This window comes from Cnephaeus nilssonii (assembly GCF_951640355.1).
Source record: "Cnephaeus nilssonii genome assembly, chromosome: 14".
NCBI lineage: Eukaryota > Metazoa > Chordata > Mammalia > Chiroptera > Vespertilionidae > Cnephaeus > Cnephaeus nilssonii.
Genome location: NC_137085.1, coordinates 30,931,012 through 30,953,389, shown reverse-complemented (window position 1 = coordinate 30,953,389; position 22,378 = coordinate 30,931,012). Strand labels below are relative to the sequence as shown.

The window sequence follows — 22,378 nt, the reverse complement described above, 5'->3', positions numbered from 1 at the left end:
ATTAGTATTTAAAGCAGCGGTTCTCAACCTGTGGATCTCGACTCCTTTGGGGGTCGAATGACCCTTTCACAGGGGTCGCCTAAGACATCCTGCATATCAGATATTTGCATTATGATTCATAACAGTAGCAAAATTACAGTTATGAAGTAGCAATGAAAATAATTTTATGGTTGGGGGGTCACCACAACATGAGGAACTGTATTAAAGGGTCGCGGCATTAGGAAGGTTGAGAACCACTAACTTAAAGAGTCATAGTAAATAAATCATAAAATCATTAAAAAGTTAAATGTGCCAGTTAAATGTAAAATGTATCTCTTAAGTCATTTACTTAGGATTTCAGGTATAGCTAACAAAACAGATTTGAATCCTGAAGGAATTACATCTAGATTTTATAAAAGCTGAATCTACTATGAATTTTTTGAATCATGGTTTTCCAAAACCAAAACAAAGCAGAAAGCACCCCAGTTACATAAAGCTAGAGAAAAACAAGTTGGAACAACTGTTATACTTACCCATGTCTTTCAAAATATTTTAAGAAGACGTTTTTCTGCTGTTCATACACTGGGAGTTGATTAGCAAAAAACACAACCTTCCCCTTTTGTCCTTGTGGAAATTTCTGAAGATGATGTTCACATATGAGAAGTGCAACAAAGGTTTTCCCACAACCTTTTAACATAAAGAGAAAGAAAAGGTCACTAATATCATATTAAAATGTTTCTGTGGAATGGTAATTATTTTTGGCTCTTCTAAAACCACTGGATGGACTAGTAAACCGGAAATGTGAATGGGTAAACAATGGTAGAATTTACACCAGGACTAACATATATTATCCTACTTCCTAGGTAATATGAACTCAAACAGTCAGGGCCTGAAGCAAGCGAAAAGATGGCATTTTTCTTTCCCCTCGGGTTCTTTAAAATACCTTGAGACTATATTAATAACACTAGAGGCCCAGTGCATGATTTAATCATGCACCTGGTGCACCAGCGGGCTGGCTGTCCGCCGGTGCACCAGGCCTTCCGAAAGCCTCCTGCGCGGCGGAGGCTTTCGAAAGGCCTTGTGCCGGAGCAGACAGCCGGCCAGCTCCCCCGCTTTGGCTTTTGATCGCGGGGGAGCTGGCCGGCTGTCCGCCGGTGCACCAGGCCTTCCGAAAGGCCTTGTGCCGGAGCAGACAGCCGGCCAGCTCCCCCGCTTTGGCTTTTGATCGCGGGGGAGCTGGCCGGCTGTCCGCCGGTGCACCAGGCCTTCCGAAAGCCTCCGGCGCAGCCATGGCACAGACGCTGAGCTCGCGGCGCCAGTGGCACCGCGAGCTCAGCGTCCTGCTGGCCCAATCAGCTACCCCGGCCACCCTGAGTTCCGCCCCCTGCACCTCCTGCTGGCCCAATCGTGGGCATAGCGGAGTGATGGTAATTTACATATTACCATTTTATTATGTAGGATGGTTTTCTCAAAAGACAAATGGAACAAGGAAAAAACTAAAACTTGCCCATTTCATCCGAGTATTCAGTAAAAGGAAAAAAAGGGAAATAGAGAAACAAACCATCTAAGTTCTGGCAATGAGCTTACCAGTAGGAGCACATATTACTGTGTTTTTTCCTTGTAAAGCAGGACCAGCGAGCTCTAGCTGGTAATTTCTTGGCTTCATTGGGCTCGGAGTATGAGACGCTTCTGAAACACAAAAGGAACAAAATTACCAAGGAGTGGCTGCCGGAGGGATCAAGGCAATAGCTATCTATTGTCAGACAGAGAGGAAGCTGACTCCTGTAAGAAGGGCCTCATGTCTGAAAGTTTACAATCCTTGTTTTTAACGTTCCAGCTTCTCCACTGATTTGAAGTGGAGAATTCCCCCTCAATGACAAAGTAGTGATGGCAAAAAGGGAAGAAAAAATAAAATAACAAATGGCTTAATTCAGGGCAACACAGATGCCCACCGGTTAAAGGAAATGCTACATGGAACAAAACAGCAAGAAATCTTTGAAAAACATCAAACTGTAAATCTTGAATTCTCAAAGCAATCTCTTATTGAAGAGCAGTCATGCTTTGTCATTCTGAAGGCTCTCACGTGCTCTTTTCTCTCAAAAGTGAAGGGGAAACTAAGACATTTGGGGGACTAGCGATCTGAATCTGTGCCAGTAACCTGCACTCTGACGCACACTCCTGCTTGCCGATAAACTCCATTCTATCTGTGATGCCTGTCCTGCCTTGCAGAGCCTGTTTCCCGGAATACTCCCATTTTACAGAGGTCATAAACCATGAACCATATACAACCCCTGAGGGGTTTGGCAGCGCTAGCACCAGACAGGCCTCTAAATGTAATCTCACTTCCCCCATCCCAACTCACGGGGGACTGCAAAGCCAGTGAAAAGTCCGGAAGCCTGATCTATATTTGGGGGACAAAGAAACTAAAGGGTATAAAGGGAAAGCTTCGTCCATATTCATCACTCAGGATTTGGAGACTGACTCCCCTGAGTCACGGCACTTGTGCATCTGGAAATAAAGGCTATTTTTCTGAATATCCTCTGAGGGCCCAGCTGATTCATTCTCCCGCATGAATCTGGTGTGTTTGCTGGGAAAATACCAGTGATGCTGCCTACTTAGGGCAGTGGTCGGCAAACTCATTAGTCAACAGAGCCAAATATCAACAGTACAACGACTGAAATTTCTTTTGAGAGCCAAATTTTTTAAACTTAAACTTCTTCTAATGCACTTCTTCAAAATAGACTCGCCAGGCCGTGGTATTTTATGGAAGAGCCACACTCAAGGGGCCAAAGAGCCGCATGTGGCTCGCAAGCCGCGGTTTGCTGACCACTGACTTAGGACACTGCTGGTAAAGGCCGATGGCTGGTCCATTTGCCTGGGCCCCCCCTGAAGATGGGAAAGGCATGCCTGCAGTGATTTACTGGATTCCAGTCCTCATCGGGCCTGGACGACCGGGATCCCTGCTGGACAGGGATCTCCAAGCAGGACAGAAAAGCCCTTCTGGAACCAGACGTCTGACTGGTGAGTTTTCCCCCCGGGGGATCAGTCCGAGTTCAGGCCTCTCTTTTGGGACAGAAGAAGTGGCTGATCACCACTTAGGCAAAATATTTGCCTCAGTTCAGGGTCTTTCCGTGAGTGGAAGTCAAAGCTCAGACTGACTGGTATGTGAATGTGAATATAAGAGTCGGTGTGAAGCAAAAGTTACCTTGAGTTTGTCCTGTGTCTCTGTTAACTGGGAGGTATTACAGGGTTTAACTGCAAATATGGGAAGCAGTTCCTCCAAACCCACTGTTTTAGAATGTATGTTAAAGAATTTTAAGAAAGGTTTTACTGGGAACTATGGGGTGAACTTAGTTCCCTGGAAGTTAAGAAAGATGTGTGAAATAGACGGCCATCTTTTGGGTCAGGATGGCCAGAGGAGGGCACATTGGATATCCCCGCAATCAGGAATGTTTACAGTTATAACGGGAGTTTTGTTGTTGTTGTTTTTTAATATATATTTTTATTAACTTCAGAGAGGAAGGGATAGGGAGATAGAAACATCAATGATGAGAAAGAAGCATTGATTGGCTGCCTCCTGCACACCCCCCACTAAGAACTAAGCCCACAACCTGGGCATGTACCCTGACCAGAATCAAACTGTGACCTCTTGGTTCATAGGTCAACGCTCAACCACTAAGCCATGCCAGTGGGCAAGAACCAGAAGTTTTAAAAAACAATCAGAGGCTTTATATCACTAATAGATAAGCAAATGGAAATATGTCAAGAGCCACAAATACCTTAAAAATCATCTATTGAGTCCAAACTATCCATTTGAAAGAAAAGGAGACTTTCTAAAAGGTTAGGAGCCTAACCAGTGATCACGGACAACAGGGGGGTGGGGGCATGCGTGGGGAGGGGTTTGGGATGGGAATGGGGGGGGGGGGATGATGACAAATATGTGATACCTTAATCAATAAAGTAATTTAAAAAAATAAAAATAAAAATCAACCTAACAAATTCCAAAAAAAAATAATAAAAGGTTAGGAGAGTTCACTAAGGACCTTTCACATGTCAGAAAAGTTGAAAGCAACTGACATTCATTGATTTTATTTTGGAATGACCAAAAACTTGAATCATTCAGTTGCAGAAGTAATCTATAAATTTGCTTCTCATGGTGTTATCCCCAAATCACATCTTTCTTCTAACACTACTCACGTATATCATAATTTCCCCCCTGACGCCCTTTGGTAAATAACTTTTTACTATGGCTTAGTATGCAACTTTCTGGTCTTATGAAAATAATAAGATGGGCCTTCTACGGCCACAGGTAACTCATACCGGGCCTTTGTATGAATTAGAAAAAGCTCTCTGCTCGCAAGACATAGCCCCCTCAACACACTGTTTGACAAACAGCACAAGCTGGATCTCAATCCCCTCAACCCTCAGCCGCGTACACAGGGGTAGCACACAAACTTCATCAACTTACACTGCAGCCCTGGGATCTTAGAAGGAAAGGGAGCAAATGACTCTCAAATAGTAGAAATATTTCGTTAGAAAGCAGGGCTGATGTTTTAAATCCTGTCTGTGAAAGCAGGAGCTCATGGACATTGAGTTTTTGGGAGGATTGTTTGCATTTTCAATGTAGAGATGCCTATACTTCCTTAGTGATAAAAGAAGACCAAAAAAAAAAGAAGATAGAAGAGGAAGAAGTTGACAATTGATTTCCTAAGCACAGAAAAAAGTATTTCTTGTCATGTAAATTCTCTTTTCTTTATTACTTTCCCTTAAAAAACTTTTCATAAGGCTGTGACTTTCAGTACTGAAAACGTGTCCCCACACAATATACTTGAAGAGCAACACATGGAAAAGGAAAAACAGTGCTGGGTACCTGAAGGTGGACATGAATTCTGACTAAGATTCTGGCATTCTGGTTCTTCCTTGTAGAAAATCTGTACGTCCGAAGTTTCCACTTCCTCATCCTCAAGCTCTTTCGTGTCCTCTTTTGCGCCTTTATGAGACCAAAGAGCATCTTAGAATCCTTACATAAACCGATTCCAGTCTTGATTGTGAAAGCCTCACAATGAGGTCTAATACTAGAACTGTAAACTCCCATTAAGATTTCTCACAAACACTCCTGTCATCTTTAAAACAATTAGAAGAATCTTTTCGAGTTTGCTATCTCAATTTGGAGTTTGAACTCCGATGTCATTTCGGACTTTATTATTCAAAGTGTAGGACTCAGGAACTTGTTAGAAATGCAGACTCCTGAACCCCTATTGCATCAAAATCTGCATTTGAACAAGATCCCCAGGTGGTTCATATGCACAGTAAGGAAGATATTCATGTCTTCCTTTCCTGGCCTCCCCAAGCAATCAGATGTGTATTTACACAATTTCTGGAACAAGTTGTGATCTAAAGAAGCCAGAAAAAGTTAAGAGGGTTTACCAAACTCAGCCTTTAAAACGATGCTTTGAGGTTAGCTTCAGGAAACCAGATGACGACTCAGATACTTAATCACAATAGATTCTTTTTTTCAATCCTGCTCTGGTTCAGTTCCAGATGGCCTGCCTCCCCCAGATCCTTTGGACCGGATGGGATATCTGGATGAGGACGGTTTGCCCTGGTCCATATTTTGGGGTTATATACACCCAAGCTATTTCTGTAGGCAAGTAGCCTCTTGCCTTCCAGAATTCAATTTCATGCTGGTCTCTCATTAGAGATGTAGCGATGGGTATCAGAGGGGAAAAATGCCTCTGACAGCGAGTGAAAAACAGGTAGGAATGAAGGAAGCCCTAAGGAGAACTATGAGGAAGGCAGAGCATGTTTTCAGACCCTCCCAGCCCCCCTTCAGAACTGTTCCTTCAAAATCCTACCTTTCTCTATAATCCACAGTTCACTAAAACTGCTCTCTTCTTTCTCCAAAGCAAGTTTCAAATATTTGGGCCAGTTCTCCTTGTCTGATCTGAGAAGGCATTCAACCATTTTCTCTGCACCTGCCATCGGCCCCTTGTTGGAACAAACCTGAGCAAGACAACTGCAGTTGACTGATCAATTATTTCAAAGTTTTCCTTTCATGAGTTTTTATTGAAGAAATACCAATTCAAGAGCTATCTCATTTAAAATCATTGTTTGGTTCAATATATCTTACTCATGAACATTTTTGCCCCATCCCACACAATTTTTTAAAAAACCCTTCCTTTGTCCTTGTCCTGTTCATATTGTATCACTATGTCAAGCCAAGTATTCTCACCTCCTCTGAGATCTTATATTCAATCATCATCAGCAACATCAGGAAAACAACCCACATAATAGCCATTCAAAACATGGGTATATTGGCATAAAGAGATATTTTAAAAGACATAACCAAATATTAACAAGTGGGTTTTTCAAGGTAGTGAGACTTGCATGACTTTTATTAATCATAATCATAATAACTAAAATTTATTGAGCATTTATTATTATGCGCCAGGCATATGTAAGCACTTTACATATATATTATCTAGTTTAATATTTATAAAAATATAGTAAGAAAAAAATATATATAGTAAGAAGATGCTATTATTATTTCCATTTTATACATGAATAAACAGAGGCTTAGAGAAACTAAGTAACTTGCCTAAGATCATATCACTAGTAAGTGATTGAGCTAGGATTCTAACAAAGCTTATTTGTGTCCAGAGCCTGAATACTTAACCACTAAATTATATGGCCTTTTTTAATTTGCTAAACTCGTTGATTTTATTTAAATTTGCATAAAACATTATTCAGAAAGCAATAAAAATCTTTTTAACTGAAAATAGGACAAACCTGAAAAAAATTTGTGACATAAAAATTACTCAATTCACAATTAAAAGTACTATGCCTCAGATCTGAAGATTTTTGTGGATTACAGGATCTTTCTTAGGTCTAAAGCATTATAGAAAACAGAAAACATTTTCCATGTTCAAATTATTTCCCCCAAATTCAGAGTTTTATTTTAATTAAATTACCTGTCTAATTTCTTCACATTCCTGATTAATTAAACATTCAGATATTTCAGGAAGGATATCATTTGGATTAATTCTGGTTTTAAATTCTGGTTGCAAACGCCTTAAAAGCAATCTATGCTCCTCCAACTTTTCTATTTTGTGGAAATCCCAATTTTCAATGGCTTCATAAAGTCCGGAATAACCTGAAAGACAGAGAGAATTGGGGGCTTTTATGAGACCAACTAAAAAATACTTTGAGATTATTTAATATCAAGGAATCATGTCTGAATGAATAGTGAGAGAACTCAAAAATATCTAAGTCTCCTTAGTTATTAATGATCTTTCAAAAAGAAAACTACATATTCATTTTAGGTACCCAACATTTTAGATCTTCTAACAATATTTATCATATCTTGGGAAAAAATACAAAGGATAAATGTGAAGTTTTACACTTGATCTTAGTATAAAACCTTCCTCCCAAAGTGCATCCATAGACTCTACCTACAACCCCTGATTTATCTTCCAATGAGCCAAGCCATCATGTTAAGTATCTTGTCAGTGCAAATTATGAAGGCAAACAGAAATATAGATTATAATTCCAGCTCCTCAGGAGCTTACTTTCTGTGTTATTCCAAGAAAATAAAACCATAATGAGAAAATTTGAGGTGGAAAAAAATTATTTCCAATTGTAATAATCCAAGAATGCTTCACTCTAAAGTTCTCTAAAGAATTACCAGGCTTGTCCGACCTTAAGGCCCACAACCTTTTTATTAGGATATAAATAGCAGAACAACAAAATGAACACATGTAAATCCATTCACAACCTAAGAACTAGAATAATTCCATCATGTTTGTGGGTGTTAGCCTCTTTTTCCCCCACCCTTCTATCTCCTTGCAAATATCCTCCTACCCTGAATTTGATGTATCAATCCCTTAATTTTTTTGAGTAGTTGCATGACATATCTTTGATTCTCTAACCCAGTGGTCGGCAAACTCATTAGTCAACAGAGCCAAATATCAACAGTACAATGATTGACATTTCTTTTGAGAGCCAAGTTTTTTAAACTTAAACTATATAGGTAGGTACATTGTTATTAACTTAATTAGGGTACTCCTAAGCTGGCCTTTGCTAAAAACTCAAGGGGCCAAAGAGCCGCATGTGGCTCGCGAGCTGCAGTTTGCCGACCACTGCTCTAAACAATATATGTTTTGTTTAGCTTGCTTAGAACTTTATAATTATATTCTACTAAATGGAATTTTCTCTGATTTTTAAAACAGTTTAATATTACATTTCTAAGCTTCACCTGTGTTGTTGTCTGTAGCTTTGCTCATACCTTTTGTTGAAGTATAATCAACCATAGTGTGAATATTTTAAAATTTATTTATCCATTCTCCTCTTTTCGAGGTTGCTTCTAGTTTTGTTTGCTTGCTTGCTTTTGTTAATACGAACAATTATACTATGAGCATTCATGTATGAATTCGGGAATATATGTATAAAAAAATTTTAGGGTACATACCTAAGAGTAAAACTGCTCAATAGGATACATGGGAGTTGAACTATGCCAAATTGTTTTTCAAAATAGTTTTATCAAGTTACACTCTGTAGGGTGATTTTTTTTTAAATTTAAATATGTTTTTATTGATTTTAGAGAGAGGAAGGGACAGGCAGAGAGTGAGAAACATCCATTGGCTGCCTCCTGCACGCCCCCTATTGGTGACTGAGCCTGCAACCCAGGCATGTGCCTTGACCAGAAATCAAACTGGCAAGCTTTTGGTGCATGGAACAACGCACAACCAACTGAGCCACACCGGCCAGGGTTGTAGGGTGATAGCTAAGATTACCTGTTATTAAATGTCCTCTTCTAGCCTTAACACTGTTGGACTTCTTCAGTTTGGCTATCTACTAGTTATAAAATGTCACCTCATTATGTTCCTAATTTACAATAAGTATTAATTAATTACTTATTTTATAATAAATAATTATTTTTAGAGAGAGAGGAAGGGAAGATAAAGAGAGAAACATCCATGTGAGACAGAAACATCGATTGGTTGCCTCCCATACACACCCCAACCGGGGATGCAACCATGGGCTTGTGCCCTGACCAGGAATTGAATCCATGACCCTTCAGTGCATAGGACATTACAACCAACTGAGCCACACTGGCCAGGGCTGAAGTTTTCTTTCTTTTCCTAATTGATTTTAAAGCCTTTTTAAAAATATTCTATATATTAATTCTTTGGTCATAATGTATTTTGCAGGTTATCTTCTCCCAATCTGCTTTTTTCACTTTCTTTATAGTGTGTTTTGACAAACAAATGCTCTTAATATTAATGTCATGGAACTTATCAATCTTTCTTTTATGGTTAATGCTTGAATATCTTGTTTCAGAAATCTTGCCATAATCCAAGGTAATAAAAATATGATCCTATATTCTTTTGTAAAATTATTAAAATTTTACCTTTTAGAATTAAATCTTTAATTCTTTTGAATTCATATTGTGTGTGTATATATGAATGGAATGAATTAAGGAACACAAATTTATTTGTATCCGAATGGATAGGAAAGTTAAGGTTTAACCTTATCCTCTTTAAACTATCCTGTTTATAATGGCACATTGCAATTAATCCAAAAGCCCCTCCTTTCCTAATGATCCTCTTTTCCCAGAGATCTATAATATAACAGGTCTCCATAAATACATGAGCCTAATTGAAGACTCTATTCTATTTCATTGGTCAGCTGGTTGATTCTAGGAACAGAGTTACATTGTCTCAATGCCTACAAATTTACAATAAAACTTGTTATCTTGAAGGGAAAACCCCAGGCTATTTTAATTATTCTTTAGAGAGTTATTGATTGTTCTTGGGTCATAATTCTTTCAAATACATTTTAGAATCAGCTTGTCAAACTCCTGAAAAAGCATGTAAGATTTTTATTAGAATTGTACTGAATATATAGGTCAATATAGGGAGAGATGACATTTTTATGATATCAAGTCATCCTCTTCATATGCATGGGTATGTATCTCCATTTAGATAGGACTTCTTTAATATCTTTCAATAACATTTTAACATGTTCTCCATTCAGACTTCACCCACCTTTCGCTGGGTTTGTTCCTAAATACATGATAACTTTTGTTGCTATTATAAATGATATTTCTATTTGCTTCCAGTGGGTGAAAATGCAACTAACTTTTGTATACTGATCTTCTATCCAATGAAGCTGCTAAATTCTATCATTACTTACAATACTCTGTAGACTCCTTTAGATATTTCAGGCAGACAATTATATTATCTGCCTGAAAATAGTCTTTACATTGCCTCAGCTTAAAAGACATGAACTAGACCGGCCGGTGTGGCTCAGCAGTTGAGTGTCGACCCAGGGACCAAGAGGTCACCGGTTTGATTCCTGGTCAAGGCACATGCCTGGGTTGAGGGCTCAATCCCTAGCAGCGGGCATGCAGAAGGCAGCCAATCGATGATGTTTCTCGTTCATCGATGTTTCTATCGCTCTATCCCTCACCCTTCCTCTCTCTCTCTAAAAATCAATAAAAACATTTAAAAAAAGACTAATTATATGTGGATACCTCAAGATTAATAGCATTTCCCTTTTACAGCATTCTGAAACAGTCCAGTAATAGACTATGATTTGTGCGTAAAAAGAATAAACAAACCCGCATGGTGAAGAGCATCCAAAAAGCCACGAAACCAGCCGTCCTCCTGGCGCTCCAATAGGAACTTGAGAAAAAGTGTGGCAGCCTCCATCACACCCTTGTTGTTTTTCTCAGCTTGAATATACTGCACCTCATCTACAGAGAGAAGCAAGAGTGACTCATCAAACTGTAGAACCATTAGTCATTGTGTTACCGATGGGGTGCCCTCTGTGGCAGCCTCTAACCTGTGGAAGTGGAGTTCCTGCGATGTTGCAAGAGAAGGAATTTTCTGAGACTCTCGAGGGAGGAGGAGAGATCGTTATTCCTGTGGAATTGAAACCCTGGATTTCCAACGTCCCATTTCCTTCCTTCCCACCACGGAAAAAGTCCAGCCTTGTCTTCAGCAGGCTAGAATTAAGGCCACTGCCCAGAGTCTCCACTTCATATGAAAACACAGTCCAACCCAGCTTCTGGCTAGCTTAGCTTGTACTCCCAGCTCCAGTCCATTGCATGCTTCAGGCCACATGGTGGGCAAGTCTGGGTCAAAGAGCAAGAGAGCTCAAGAGCAAGCAAGAGCACAAGAGAGAGGAACTCTTTGGGGATTGTAACCAGGAGCTTAACCAATTAACCCTTCAAGATTTCATGCACTTGCAGTGGCTTCACCCCCTTAGCCAATTATCTTTTCCCAGGGTAGACTGACAAACAAGGACCTTCCCTATGACACCCAGACTTCACTGCACATGCGCTTAATTCCTCTTTGTTTGGTTCCTTCCCCCAGTGGCCTGCAGGGAATGGACGGGTGGTTTCCTGGGAAGCATGAAGTTGTAGTTTCCTGGTGAAGCTGCCCAGATGACCATGCTTATTATGTCTGGCCTCCCCTTTGCACTCTTCATATTATTAATATTAATTAATAACTAGCTAATTATGACAGTAATAATTGAAAGAAAAGCCTGAACAAGGTTGTCAAAGTTTATGAAGTGGAGATGGAAACTGTAACAAAACAGCAATAGAAGCACAGTAGGAAGGCAGCAAATTCTCTGCTCATTCTTCACCAACCCTGCCATCCTTTCTGGAAATTCTCCTAGTTTGGTATGAAGTCAGGAGCACACTCTAGGGCCGTCCTAAAGAAAAGAAGTTTATTGGCTTCCGGTCAAGATGGTGGAGTAGGTAAACAATGTGCTCACCTCCTCCCTCAACCACATCAAAATTACAACTAAACTACGCAACCATCACTGAGAATCACCTGAAGTCTAGCTGAAAATGAGTTCTATAACCAAGGATATACAGAATAAGCCACATCAAGACAGTTGAGAAACAAAAAAAATTATTACAAAGAAGTTTCTTAAAGATATATGAAAAAGTCTCCCACAACAAGGGCAAAGACATGGAAGTACTGGATTAGATGGAAAAAAGGCTTCCTCCAACATTTTCACAGTCTCTTGTTCAAAAGTCTGAATTAACTGTAGGACTAAGCGTGTGAGGATAGGACCACTCCATGGCATCAGTAACAAGTACAGTGGACTCAGCAAGCAAAGTTAGAAACAAACAGAGATATTTTCATGGTCCTTTTCCCGGGCTCTTGCTAAGACAGTAGGCAATATGGCAGAAAAGAGAAAGCAAGAAGAGCTAAAGAGAAAAAAGTGAGGCCAGGTAGCAGAAAAGTACCCACCAACCAGCAGGTTGTCATACACACTTTGTACACTAACTCCATGTCTGAGGTGGTGATCAAACCGTTGCCTTCATTATGACCTGACATTTGGTAATTTTCCACTTTTCCCCCATTGCCAATGGAATGTAAATCCCAAGGGAGTAAGCCAGATGTCTGGATGGTCAACCATCATATTCTCAGGGATTAGAAGAGAACACAGCAGGTAACAGACACTCAACAAAGGTATGCTGAACGAAAAAAAGAGATGCCTTCCTTCTCTGTCTTGGCAACAATAAAATTCAATGATTTTTAAGAGTTGTGAAACTATCGCCACTATCTAATTTTGATACTGTTGTAATTAACCTAGTATTAATAAATAATAGGAACAAAGGAGCAAAGAAGGCCAAATATTACAGGCATGTCATTTGGGCAGCTTCACCAGGAAGCTAAAGCTTTACAATCCCCAGGGAGCCACAGATCTGTTCCCCAAATTGCAGGGGGAAGGGACTGGACAGGGAGAATATATGGACGCATGCCCAGTAAAGTACCCGGGAAGGTACCTGTCTGTCAGTCACACCTGGGAACAGATTATTGGCCAGAGTGGGCATGGCCACTGCAAGAAGGAGAAAATGTGGGATACTGATTGCTCAAGGTGTGCTCCCCGGAATTCGCCCACATCGCCCATGGCCATGTGGACTCCCATACACAATGGACTAAGGGACTACAACTAGCCTGATGTTGAACTGGACCTGGTTCCAACATGGAAAGAAAACTCTGGACACTGGCTTTGCTCCTAACTGTACTGAAACGCCAGCTACACTTCTATAACTGCACTGAAGGGAAATGGGACTTTGGAAACCCAGGAATGTAACTTCACGCAAATAAAAAATCATTCATCCTCTGGTGTGAGTCCCAGAAAATTTTTTTTCTGGAGATATCGTAAAGACCCTATACCCAGCACCCAGAGGGGAAGAGAATACCCCAATTTCTCCGAAAACAATTTTAGTACATTTTCATTACTGTACAAAGACATCTTATACTCATTAGCAGTCACTCCCCATTACCCTCCCATTAGCCTCAGGCAACTAATAATCTACTTAAGACTCTAAGGATCTGCCTATTTGGGGCATTTCATATGAATGGTATTCAATATGTAGGTGTGACTGGGTTCTTTCACTTAGCATACTGTTTTCAAGGTTCATCTGTGTATAGCATGTGTGCCATCTCCAGTTTCCCAAGGTAGAATTTCTTTTTTTTTCCCCCCTCACGGTAGAATTTCTTGATCTCTTTTCTGTGCTTTTTATTTTTTAAAATTATTTTAAATATATTTTTTACTGATTTCAGAGTGGAAGGGTGAGGGAGGGAGAGACAGAAACATCAATGGTGAGAGACAATCATTGATTGGTTGCCTCCTGCAGGTCCTGCACTGGGGGCCGAGCCTGCAACCCAGGAAATGTTCCCTGACCGTGACCTCCTAGTTCCCAGGTTGATGCTCAACCACTGAGTCACACTGGGTTCTCGGTCTTTTTTTTTTTAAATATATTTTTATTGATTTCAGAGAGAAAGGGAGAGAGAGATAGAAACATCGATGAAAGAGAAACATTGATCAGCTGCCTCCTGCATGACCCCCTATTTGGGATTAAGCCCACAACCCAGGCATGTGCCCTTGACTGGAATCAAATCTGGGACCCTTCAGTCCACAGGCTGATGCTCTAATCACTGAGCCAAATCAGCTAGGGCTGGGGTCTGAGTCTTTTTATATGCCTTTGACTACAGCACCAATGCCGGTGCTGACCAGCAGACCCTGAGCGACAGAAGAATGGATTACTCTGACACGTTTGCTGTGAAAGAGAGGGCTAAGGGACTGCCTGGCTAAAGGAACCAGACAGCCTCGATCACCTGCCTCATTAGACTTTTATTGTAACAGCAGTTTGAGATAAAGTTTATCTTTTAGATTCAATCAGTAGGATAAGTAATCTTGGGAGGACCCATGTGTTTGCAGTGTCCTTTAACCAAGGACACCCAAAGATTAAGCATAAGGATTCCAGTAAACACCTGGGGTCTGCTCGTGCACAGACTTATTTGGAAAGGTCAAGGAATAATTAGGGGCACCACCTTCAGCACTCCCCTAAGTCAGAATTCCAATAAACGGGGCAGGCCGCCTTCAGCACACTTCCCTTATTTCGGAATGTCCTCCTTACAAACTTTCCAACCAAGTCTCATGTGCTCCCCAACACACTGACACTACAGTATATAGCAATTGTTTGAGGGTCTATCTTCTCTCTGAGACTATGATCGTGGACATTCTATATAATAAAGAGGTAATATGCAAATTAACCCTCACACCCTCACAAGATGGCTGCCTACGACCAGGCTGGCAGGGGGGTTAGTGAGGGACAACCAAACGACTGAACAAGCAGGCTGCGTGGGGTGACCAGGCCGGCAGGGGGGTTAGTGAGGGATGACCAAACGACTGAACAGCAGGCTGTGTGGGCAACCAGGCCAGCAGGGGGGCCGTGAGGGGTGACCAGGCTGGTGGGTGGGGGGAGGGCAGTTGGGGGCAACCTGGCCAGCAGCGGTGGGCAGTTAGGGGCTACCAGGCAGGCAGGCAGGTGAGCGATTAGGAGCCAGCAGTCCAGGAATGTGAGAGGGATGTCCGACTGCCGGTTTAGGCCCCCCGCATGCACGAATTTCGTGCACCAGGCCTCTAGTGTTGTAATAATCTATGACTTCATCTTTGCATTCTAACAAAGTGCTTTGCTCATGAATGTGTCCAGAAATGTTACTGAAGGAATAGATAAATATTCAGAATTCTGCTCCCGCAGTGTCCCTCTAGCATATAGTGTTAGCATTTGACTCCAAGAGGGTACTCCAAAAAATCCACACCCAGGTCCACCTTAAAACATCATGGATAGCCTAATTAAAGCCCTGCAGAACCCCAGTGACCATGCAAGCTCTCCAGAATAAACATGTCTTCAGTGTTCCTTTCCCAACATCCAACACAGGGAGAGAAGAATTATAGTAAAAGAGATACAGGATATTGCTAATGTAATTTAAACATATTGGTATATTTGTGTGTATGTACATACAAATGTATGGGCATAAGGATATGGATAGGCTCCCACTGCCTTTTTAATATATTGATTGATTTTTTTTTAATATTTTATTGGGTTTTTTTTACAGAGAGGAAGGGAGAGGGATAGAGAGTTAGAAACATCGATGAGAGAGAAACATCGATCAGTTGCCTCCTGCACACCCCCACCTGGGGATGTGCCCGCAACCAAGGTACATGCCCTGGACCGGAATCGAACCCGGGACCCTTGAGTCCACAGGCCGACGCTCTATCCACTGAGCCAAACCGGTTTCGGCATTGATTGATTTTTAGAGAGAGAGAGGAAGGGAGAGAGAAACATCAATTTGCTGTTTCACTTATGTATGCATTCAGTGATTGACTCTTGTATGTGCCCTGACTAGGCATTGAAACCACAACCTTGGCACATCAGGATAATGCTCCAACCGAGCTACCTGGCCAGGGCCCACTGCCTTCTAAGAAGGGCAAAAAAATGAGTCAGAAAGTGTACATCCAGCCATAACACTCATTAGTGTTTCCATTCTCTGACTGAATCCTGACTGATAGAATATACTTGTCACAATTAAGGTTAACCCATAGAATCAGAGCTTCCAAGAGAAAAATAGGAGATATAGAAACTTTATCAATCTAATAGAAAACAGAAAAAGATGGGGAGAAAGCAAAAAGTTTATGGACCCATGTATATGAACTGTAGGGGTGGGGAGGGTGGGAAAGAGATTAACCAGGAACTTACATGCACAGCCCATGGACACAGAAAATAGTTGATGAAGGCCTAGGAGGGGTGGGTGTGTGGTGAAGGGGGTCAATGGGAAAAAAACAAAGGAAATATCTGTAATACTTTCAACAATAAAGATAAATTTAAAAAAAGAAATGAACAGTAAAGATATAAACCAACTAAATGATAAAAGTTGCCTCTGGTGAGGGACTTGAAATAAAGCTTCTATGGTACCTTTAACATTCAAAATGAAGATAATATACATAGTGTTCTTCAGCTTGCTTTTTGTTGTTGTTTTACTTATCTTTTTTAAAAATATATATTTTTTTATTGATTTCAGAGAGTAAGGGAGTGGGAGAGATAGAAACATCAATGATAAGAGAAAATCATTGATCCGCTGCCTCCTGCAGGCCCCATACTGGGGATTGAGCTTACAACCCAGGCATGTGCCCTGACCCGGAATCGAACTGTGCCCTCCTGGTTCATAGGTCAACGCTCAACCACTGAGCCATACCAGCCGGATAGAGTTCTTAAAGACATTTTACTTACCTTTTGGTTATTTTTACTGTGGTTGCATTGTAACTATAAATTAAATCTAACATATGAATTAAAAACTATCCTACCTATGCACTCCCACAGCCGACTATGGTCTTCCATCAAAGCAGTTACCACACTTTACTATCTATTGTTTATTTATTTACCTGCCTTCACATATGCACGCCAAAATCAATCAAGGCAGGGACCATTTCTATCTCGTTCACTACTAATTCCTTAGTCCTAACATGATGCTTCCTATTAGGTAATATGCAGAAATATGGGTAAACTATCCCCAATGCTAGCATAAGGCTGACACGTGAGTTATTTGTTTATTGACACAATATGAAAGAATGGAATTCACACCAGTTAGTGTTTCACCCAATCCAGGAAATTCTAAAAGAATGTCTTGCATGGGCTTACAGTCTTCAGGGGTGGAAGCTACTCTGAGGTCACTAGGATGTTATCTTGAGACTTCGCTCTGAGCACAACTAGAAAGTGGAGGTTCACTGTTGGTGGTAGTGCTCTCACTCCTCACTCCACAGCCTGTGGTTTGGTTTTGCAGACAATTAGCAGAAAAGTTATCCAACTGCTTTAATGCAATTTCCAAAACCTGACTCCCATCAGGAAAGGCACTTAGGCACTTGGAGTCTGAAAAGAAATTGCCAGATCCACTCTCTCATCTCAATTCCTTTCTGTTTCCCAAAGTCTGTGCTTACCTCCAGCACAAAGCATTTCAATACGGGGAGGGGGGGGGGGCAATGGGGGGATAAGGACACATATGTAATACCTTAATCAATAAAGAAAAAAAAAAGATCAGTAAAAAATAAAGCACATTATTCACTGTAAAAATAAATAAATAAATAAAATATACCATGAAGTATTAAAAAAAAAGCATTTCAATACAAATGTACCTAATGGCCTAATCCACCATTGTATGTATCAAAAGCTGAAACACCTGAATTAAAGCCTAAAGCCATTCAGTCCATGTCTCCTCTCACATTTTCATATTTTGGGAGTGACCTGCAGAGTCAGCATGAACTTTCTTGCAGCTCTGACGGTGTTTTGTAATCATTTGTGTATATCTGTCCTCACCCATGTCCCACCCCGCAACACTGTGGGCTGTAAAGTATTTAAAGGCAGGGCCTCTCCGGGTCCGGGTGAGGCCGTGGGCCCCTGGATCCGGGTGAGCCTGGGTCCCGGGTCCGGGTGAGGCCGTGGGCCCCTGGATCCGGGTGAGCCTGGGCCCCGGGTCCGGGTGAGGCCGTGGGCCCCTGGATCCGGGTGAGCCTGGGTCCCGGGTCCGGGTGAAGCCGTGGGCCCCTGGATCCAGGTGAGCCTGGGTCCCGGGTCCGGGTGAGCCTGGCCCCGGGTCCGGGTGAGGCCGTGGGCCCCTGGATCCGGGTGAGCCTGGCCCCGGGTCCGGGTGAGGCCGTGGGCCCCTGGATCCGGGTGAGCCTGGGTCCCGGGCCCGGGTGAGGCCGTGGGCCCCTGGATCCGGGTGAGCCTGGCCCCGAGTCCGGGTGAGGCCGTGGGCCCCTGGATCCGGGTGAGCCTGGGTCACGGCTCCGGGTGAGGCCATGCGCCCCTGGGTCCAGATGAAACTGAATCCTGGGTCTGGGCGAGGCCGTGTGCCCCTAGATCCGGGTGAGGCTGGATCCCGGGTCCGGGTGAGGCCGTGGGCCCCTAGATCCGGGTGAAGCCGTGCCCCTGGATCCGGCCGAGATCAAACCAGAGGGAGTCGGACCTGCATTACCACCATTTGTCCACCATCCAGAGCTGAGGGGTCAGTGCCGACATGTACTCATAAGGAACTGGTGGACATTGATATTGGGTCTCAAAAGAACTGTTGGTCCAGAAAGAAACTCACTACAGACTGATTCATTTGCCTGTCAGCATAACTATTATTGCTCGTCGCACATTCAATTCTTATAAGTACATCTCTAGTGACACATGATTTCGCTCATCTAGGGGAAATGATGAACAACATAGACTGATGAACAAGAACAGAACCAGAAACGAGGAGGCATCGATCGGACTATCGGGCCTCAGAGGGAGGATAGGGGAGGGTGGGAGGAGGGGGGAGAGATCAACCAAAGGTCTTGTGTGCATGCATATGAGCCTAACCAATGCTTAAGTTCAACAGAGGGTTGGGGCATCCATGGGGAGGGGTGTGGGATGGGAATGGGGGGATGAGGACAAATATGTGACATCTTAATCAATAAAGAAATTTAAAAATGTTAAAAAAAAAGAGGTGATGAAAATGAAAAAAAAAAAAGCAAAAAAAAAAAAAAAGCAAAAATAAATAAATAAATAAATAAAGGCAGGGCCTGTATCTTATTTCTGAATCGCTGATGTCAGCACAAAACAGTAGACATAACTACTAATAGGAATAAATGGTCAGCGACTTGTTTCTTCAGCTTTGAATCTAAATAGATGTGTACCCCTAAGTAAGTCATTTCACCTCACTGAGACTCAGTTTCCCCAGTCGGGTCCTCAAGGTCACCCTCAAACTCTGACAATCTCTAGTCCAGTGGTTCCCAACCTTTTGTTGGCCATGCCCCACCTAAGCATCTCTAAAATCCTAATGATTCCCCCCACCCCCGTGACATAGAATTCTTATTATTCAAAAAGTGAACTCCTATTCACGTGGAGGAAGCCTAAAAAGGCCATTAACTTAGTCTAAACAAGCTTCCAAAGAACATGGCATCCATGAAAGAGAAAAATAAAAGAACAAAAGGGCAGTTGAAGTACTGAGGAAGAAATTGTTTTAAAAAAATAATAATATGAAGTGACATGAAAAAATAGCAAATACAGTTTCAAAACACAGAGAACTGGGATGCATAAATATGTCACAATATATATTAACATACTGTATATGAGGCCCTTAGAACCATAAGAAATGCAAAAACTTCACTGTTAAAACTCGTTCTTGAATTGCCCCCCTTAAAAATCAAATTCCCCCCCCCCCCGGGGGCGCGTGCCCCACGTTGGGAACCACGGCTCTAGTCTGAAATGCTGTGGGGCTCCTGCCACAAACCCCGCGTTCCCAGCAGGCTCCCCGCATTGCCTAAGAGAAGGGGTAAAAAACCCACGGGAACACACGTCCTCCCGGCCACCACTCACCCTCCGTAAACCAGGGGGCCAAGTAGCTGAGGACGTAGGTGGGGTCCAGGATCTTGGAGACATAGTCCCGGAAGGCGTGCAGGCTCCGCCGCTCCTCGGCCGTCATGGCCGCAGCTCGGCTCCCGCACGGCCCTCCCCACCAGCGCCCCGCGTTCAAAGCGCACGGCGAGCGGGAAGCGCTCGTCCAGGACCCCGGCGGGGAGCGGCAGGGCTGCCGGGGAAATCTTAAGGGCGGCGGGGAAACCGAAACCGCAACCAGCGGAGGCGGGGCAGGGCCACCCCGGGGCGCAGCCTCCCGCCCCGCCTTCCCCACGCAGTTTCCTTTCCTCTCGAGCGCCCAGCTTTTCCCTCCGGTGGGGATTGTTTTTCCGAGTTTCATTTCATCTTACTTGTTTTGCTGGTATCGGGGTAAAGTTCAGATTAAGTAAAGTGCACAGATGTGAAGGGTACAATTCTGAGTTTCCAAAAACGTGTACGGAGAACCGCTCCCCCGCCCCCCGGTTGTGCGGGCGCGTGTTTACCTGGACAGGAAACGCCCACCGGTTTTCCCCGGCGGCCCCGCCACTTGCATTCCCACCGGTAGCGTTAGAGGAAGGAACTGGATACACACCCAGTAAATACACACACTGGCCAGTTTGTTTGTTTGTTTATATAACTTGGTGCATTGTGGTTTTAATTTTTAACTCCTCGATAATTAACGATGTTGGGCACATTCTCATGTACTAATATCTTTTTGGCGTGTGAAGCATTTGCTCCTCCTTTTTGCCTGAGTGGTTTTTGTTTGTATTATGGATTTACAAGTTTGTTTATTTATTCTAGAAACAAGCCCATTGTCAAATATATGTATCCCAAATGTCTTCTCCTAGTCAGTGATTTACCGTTTTTCTTAAAGGTGTCTTGAGCAAGTTTATTTTAGTGAAATCCAAATTTCAGTTTTTTCTCTGTGTACTGCTTTTTGTGTCTTTTTAAATATATATATATATATCTTTTTTTTTTTTTTTTTTTTTTTTTGCAGAGAAGAAGGGAGAGGGATAGTTAGAAACATCCATGAGAAAGAAACATCGATCAGCTGCCTCCTGCACACCTCCCACTGGGGATGTGCCTGCAACCAAGGTACATGCCCTTGACCGAAATCGAACCTGGGACCCTTGAGTCCGCAAGCCCACGCTCCATCCACTGAGCCAAACTGGTCAGGGCTGCTTTTTGTGTCTTCTAATAAATCTTTGCTACTCCTAGGTCATTAAGGTATTCTTTGTCTTTGTGTTTTATTTCTTTGGCATTTAGGTCTATGATAATTTCAAATTAATTTTGTTGTGGTATGAGGTAAGGGTCACTGTTTCATTTTTTACTTCTAATTGTTAACAGCACAAAGTGTTTCATTTGTTGAAAAAATTTTCTGCTCCCATTGAATAGCTTTGGCATCTTTGTCAAAAAAAAATCAATTGACTGTATGTATGCAGGTGTATTTTAAATTCTAATTAGTTCCATTTGTCTGTGTGCTGATACTGCTTTATTCTGCTTTGTAAAGATTATATTGGATCTCTGCATTTTGTTATGACATAAGAATAAATGTCAGTTTCCCCTGCTTACCACACACACACAAGTGATTGGGATTTTGATCAGAACTGCATTGAACCTATAGATAAACCTGGGGAGAATTGACATTTTAACAACATAGAATTCTAACCCATAAATTTGTTTTCTATACTTTCTCTCAGTAGTATTTTAAGTTTTAACAGTACAGGTTTTTCCCTGGCCAGTGTGTTGAGTTGATTGGGGTGCTGTCCTGTATACCAAAAGGTGGCCAGTTTGATCCTCGGTGTCAGGGCACATACTGGGTTTTGGGGTGCATGAGGGAAGCAGCTGATGAAAGTTTCTCTCCCTTAACTATTTTATGTTCTTTGATGCTACCCTAAATAGAATTGTTTCTAGTTTCACTTTCAAATTGTTTGTTGATAGTAGATAGTAATACAAGTCTTTTTGGTTTTTTATCTTGTTTTATGCAACATTGCTGAACTTATTGGGTCTAGGAATTTTTCTGTAGATTCCTTAAATTTTCCTAGGTAAATAGTCATGTAACATGGTTTTTACTTCTTCCTTCCCAATCTTTTAATTTTTAATATTTTATTGATTTCAGAGAGAAAGGGAGAGGGAGAGATAGAAACATCAACAATGAGAATCATTAATCAGCTGCCTCCTGCATGCCCCCTGGGTATTGAGTCTGCAACCCGGGCATGTGCCCTTAACCAGAATTGAACCCCGGGACCCTTCAGTCTGCAGACCAACGCTCTATCCACTGAGCCAAACCAGCTAGGCTGCTTTCCAATCTTTATGTCCTGTATTTTGTTCCCTTATTACACCACCCATGACCTCCAATAACAAGTTGAATTAAAGTGTTGAGGGGTTTACACCCTTATTACTAATTTCATCGGGGAAATGATCTGTTTCACTTCAATTACCATGTTGGGCATAGGTTTTTCTCAGATGCCTTTATTAGATTGATGTTCTCTTTTAGTCCAGGTTTACTCTGCTTTTATCATAAATGGGTGTTGAATTTTTCAAATGTTTTTAAAAATATATTTTTATTGATTTCAGAGAGGGAGAGGGATAGATAGAAACATCAATGAGAGAATCGATCGGCCTCCTCCTGCACACCTGGGCATGTGCCCTTGACCCGAATCAAAT

At 42.1% G+C, this 22,378-nt stretch overlaps 1 protein-coding gene across 1 annotated transcript in view; it reads right to left on the bottom strand.

Moving 5' to 3' along the window:
* RIGI (RNA sensor RIG-I) overlaps window positions 1-19,940 on the bottom strand; it is a 52,456-nt gene extending 32,516 nt beyond the window's left edge. The window contains exons 1-7 of the mRNA XM_079790368.1: window positions 19,694-19,940; window positions 10,601-10,735; window positions 6,951-7,132; window positions 5,835-5,982; window positions 4,850-4,969; window positions 1,567-1,668; window positions 513-666 (exon numbers count right to left, since the gene is read on the bottom strand). Of these exons, the coding sequence (XP_079646494.1) occupies window positions 513-666; window positions 1,567-1,668; window positions 4,850-4,969; window positions 5,835-5,982; window positions 6,951-7,132; window positions 10,601-10,735; window positions 19,694-19,799 (947 nt within the window). The 5' untranslated portion in view covers window positions 19,800-19,940. The remainder of the gene's footprint in view (window positions 1-512; window positions 667-1,566; window positions 1,669-4,849; window positions 4,970-5,834; window positions 5,983-6,950; window positions 7,133-10,600; window positions 10,736-19,693) is intronic.
* Window positions 19,941-22,378: the final 2,438 nt, after the last annotated feature.